The sequence below is a fragment of the Nansenia antarctica genome (genome assembly GCF_963989245.1).
Source record: "Nansenia antarctica genome assembly, chromosome: 4".
NCBI classification, from domain to species: Eukaryota; Metazoa; Chordata; class Actinopteri; order Argentiniformes; family Microstomatidae; genus Nansenia; species Nansenia antarctica.
Window position 1 is genome coordinate 56449510 of NC_137689.1, and position 4182 is coordinate 56453691.

General features: G+C 44.6%; 1 protein-coding gene across 1 annotated transcript; it reads right to left on the reverse strand.

Moving 5' to 3' along the window:
* On the reverse strand, positions 1–3569 carry gdnfa (glial cell derived neurotrophic factor a; the record flags this gene model as incomplete). Its single annotated transcript, XM_080528843.1, has 2 exons — positions 3347–3569; positions 1–557 (listed from the first exon to the last, which is right to left on the reverse strand). The coding sequence occupies exons 1-2, from the start codon at positions 3549–3551 to the stop codon at positions 1–3; spliced, it is 762 nt and encodes a 253-aa protein (XP_080384969.1). The 5' UTR covers positions 3552–3569.
* Between the last annotated feature and the right edge of the window lie 613 nt (positions 3570–4182).

Genomic DNA, 4182 nt, shown 5'->3' on the forward strand with positions numbered 1-4182 from the left:
TCAGACACAGCCACATGTCCGGGCGGAATGCTTCTTCAGAGTGTGGTACACCACGTTGTCGTCCAGGAAAGACAGGTCGTCGTCGAAGGCAATTGGTCGACAGCAGGTGCGGGAGGGTGTTTCCCTGTTCAGCTTCTTGTTGTGAGTGAGGTTCTGGAGGATCTTGTCGTAGTTGGTCTCGGCGTCGGCACAGGGACCGCTGCAGTACCGGAAGATCAGCTCCTCTTTGGTCTGGTAGCCCAGCCCCAAGTCTGTCACGTTGAGGTGGACCTCTTTAAGCAAGCAACTTCGTCCCCCGATCTGTACATCCTTTCTTTCACCACCGCGCCCCCCTTTACCACCCCGACTCTTCCCTCGTGCCTTCTTCTTGTCTCTACGTCCCCCTCTCTCCTCTCCTCCTCCCCCTTTTCTGTCCATGTTTGCTGCTCCTCTCTGTCTCGGCTTCTCCCTTCTTCCCCTGGAAGCGCCTTCTGAGGACCTCCTCAGTCTGCCAATGGTAGCCTCGATAAAATCCATTACGTCATCAAACTGGTCCGGATATGGGCCTGTGATGTCATCTGGAGGAGAGAATATGCAGAGAGGAATTTACTGATAAAGCCATTATAAATGTAATGCATTATGCATCTTTAATGCAATAGCCGCAGTAACATGTGTACAGTGGTTATGGAAAGTAAAGTAAATATTGATGTGTGTGATAAGTGTGTTCTATAAGGGCAACTGTTATACAGATGTTATACAAATGACCCGTGAACATCATAAATACTTCATAGAGTATGCTTCAATGATATTGCACAATGATTCTTGTCAATGTCTGGCACAATTGTAAGTGATATTGTTTCAGTCTTTCTCAATAGTCTTTTCTTTCGTTTCTTGGAATGGACAGCCTTCCCTTTAGCTTTTAAAATGTTGAATTGGGGCTTCAAAGGACAAGGAGAAGGATATCATATGGATTGTGACATTGAGTTAGAGCAGATTTCATCCCTCACAGCACTTCTTCTGCCCCAAACACAAAACATGCAGCCAGCCCCTCCACCCTGCACTGAGGGGAACAGCACAAGACCACCAGAGGCCTTTGATCTTGGTGTAATACATGTCGATTCTATTATAGAGTCCACTCCCTCCTGCTCCTTCTCCACTCCACGTTGCCAATGTCTGGCAACCCACTCCAATAATCATAGGAAACATTCTTGTTAAATGACTCAATTAGTATAACAATCATATTATCCAGAAGCAATGTCAGGTGTGTGTTTTTGTATGTATGTGTGTGTGTGGGCCCCCGGTTTTGCCTGTGCGTGCGTGCGTGCGTGCGTGAAGGAGGATGCCTTTAATCTGTTCTTGACATGATTACTCAGGGCATCATTGACTGGTGTGTGTAGCGTAGCCAGGTTAGATGTGTTGTCTAGCAGGTGGAGGTGTCAGTAACAGAGCCACTGGTGTCTCCTGTCTCATCTGTTCCACTGCCAGGTTACAGGGTCACACGATCCCCCCAGCTCCACGGCTGACTGGGCCGCCGTTGGCATATCAGGTGAGCTGGGGGCCAATCTGTTTAGACACCCCTGTGCCCTTTGATTTAGACACCTCCTATTGTGTGTCAGCTGATAGACAGGGATACCTCTTATTGTACCTCCGCTGACAGACAGGAGAAGTGTTCCGCAGTGCAGCAGTGCAGAATAAAGCTCTTTCTTGCTACTGTTAGACTAGTTTTTTTTTGCTTCAGCTCAAATTCAGCAAGTCTCCTGTGCACCTGTTTCAAATGTTCTCCAGAATCCATCACTATACAGTGCAGTATTTATACTGTGATTTGACAGCTCTGTGAAGCCTGTCGGTGGAGAGATCCACAGGGACCAAAGCCAATGATCAAACAATGGCAAAAGCACTGCGCATTCTGTGCAATGAAGATTTGACTTGACCACATTACCACATTAGCCTTTAGGATGTCTATACTATGTATTGTGAGTTAAGAGGAGCTCTAGAAGCACCAGATGGGGGGTAAGCTGCAGAGACTCTAGCCTTCAAAGGTTGAAACGGGTTCAAGAGGAATTGCTTACCACAGACATTGCATATGAAACAAAAGGCCCAACCTTATTGAGCACCCGTGTTGTTTACACCTGATGCCATGGTGTTAGGTAACAGAACAGTCCTAGGTGATGTCACTGTCGCCCACCCTGAATATGAGGTGAGGGGAAAAACATTTCTCTGAATGTTCCATTCCTTATCTAGCGCTTGGCCAGGTTTACTACTGTGTAAAAAACAAGACTGTGTCATGTTCTTTTAAACAACTGGAATTCCTCATCCTCACAACTGCTAAAAATGAACGTAAACACAACGAGAAGGTCCCTTGTTGGTTCTCACTCTCCAGCAGTGTCCAGCCTTTCCCTTCTGATTGTCATCTGTTTCGGGTTCCCTGCTCTAACTTGGTTATGGTGGGAACACGCCATGTTTTCATCATTTGGCAGACAGGGGGAGAGGGCATGGGTCTTCCAGTCCCAGAGAGGCAGGGGTGAACATAAACATGTAAGGAGAAGGAATGTGGACGTTAACCTCTGTGTGTGGGACTGGAGCCGCAGTCACTATTTCTTGTTCCTCCTTCCATGGTTGTTTTGACACCAGCATGATGTTGCCCACAGCACTGAAGAGAAGCTGTTTGGACCAGGGCAGGCTGGTGGAGGCATGCGTTTGTACCCCTGGTTTGGACCTTCTGTGAGCTTAATGGCTACACTGAGGTGGTCAGAATGGTTTATCAATGACTGGCCCCATGGGTGCCTGCAGCACTGATAAGTAACATTTACTGCTGCTACTTTGAGATAAACTTAGGTCAATATGATTTATCGCAAAAGGCCCAGGCTTAAACCCGCCAGAAAATGAGTGTGCAACTGAGGAAGAAAAATGAGTTCAACATTTCACCACAAATACATTAGGAAGGAAGCTGGAAGCATTGTACGGCCTATCTCAGCAGCTCTGAATCTAAAACACATGATATGTGCAGTCGTGAACACATGGCATCCCATGACCATCACATAAACATAGTCTCCTCTCTTCCTGTGGCCCTCTTGAGGTTTGGGTTACATGGAGTGTTCCACTTTTGTTTTGTTTACCAGACAGACCTTTGAACAAACTAAAGTCCCAGCCCCATAAATGGTTCTTGGCTTTGTGTTGGATGTGCATTTTTTCAGTGAGCATGTTTAGTGTATGGTGTGTCACCCTCTTCAGATCCATATATACAGTGTGACTGCAGTCATGTTATTGCTGTAGCATTCTATGGTATTGCAGTGAGGCCTCTCCTCAAACTAGTCTATATTAGTCTTCAATTACTAATACACAGTAGTGTAGTTTAGCTATGACTTACATTGATCTTCCATGGAGATCTCCTGCAGGCTGTGGGATTCAGACTGAAGCTCTGGCTCTGGTTCCTCCACAGACAGGGGCAGAGAATCACTGAAGCGATCTGTGAAATGAGCTCTCTTGGCTGGCTGAAGGTTGTGGTACAGGGGGCGTGTGGAGACGGAGCTCAGGAGCAACAAACACGTGGCCAAAACATCCCATAACTTCATCTTAGACTCAGTTCCTATGAAGGAATCTGCAAGAAACAAGGCAGGTGTTTGAGATAAAAACAAGCTTTGAAATATAAGAAACATGAAAAAAATTATTGAATATGTCAACAACTTAGCTCATTGAAAATGTTAAATACTGGAGAATATAACATGCATAAAAACAATGTTAATACTATAAATAAGGGAAATTGAGGTGAAACACTGCATAATGTCCAATACATTTAATTAAAAAACACTTGCGCTGACTTTATTAGATACAGAAAGCAGTCTTGGGCCATGGTGACGTATTTGGAAATTCATTGGGCAATATTAACCATCTGTCATGTCAAGAGGTCTTCCCATTCAACAACAATGAGGCAATCCAACTTACAATGTTACTAGAGCCCCATAGGACTGTATGATTGTTTTGTCTGAATAAACAAAAAAAACAGCTATGTCTAGTGGAGATTACATAATTTAACCATAACCAAAATGGGCCTACATTGTCAGTGTCATTAAATTACACTATAAAAATACTGTATAGGCTACTGTAAATCTAAATTATTTCCTAGACACTGTGGTCTTACTTATTTATATGTCCTCAATAATTCTTAACACATATTGATGTCTTAGCCATTCTGCTTCAAAGACA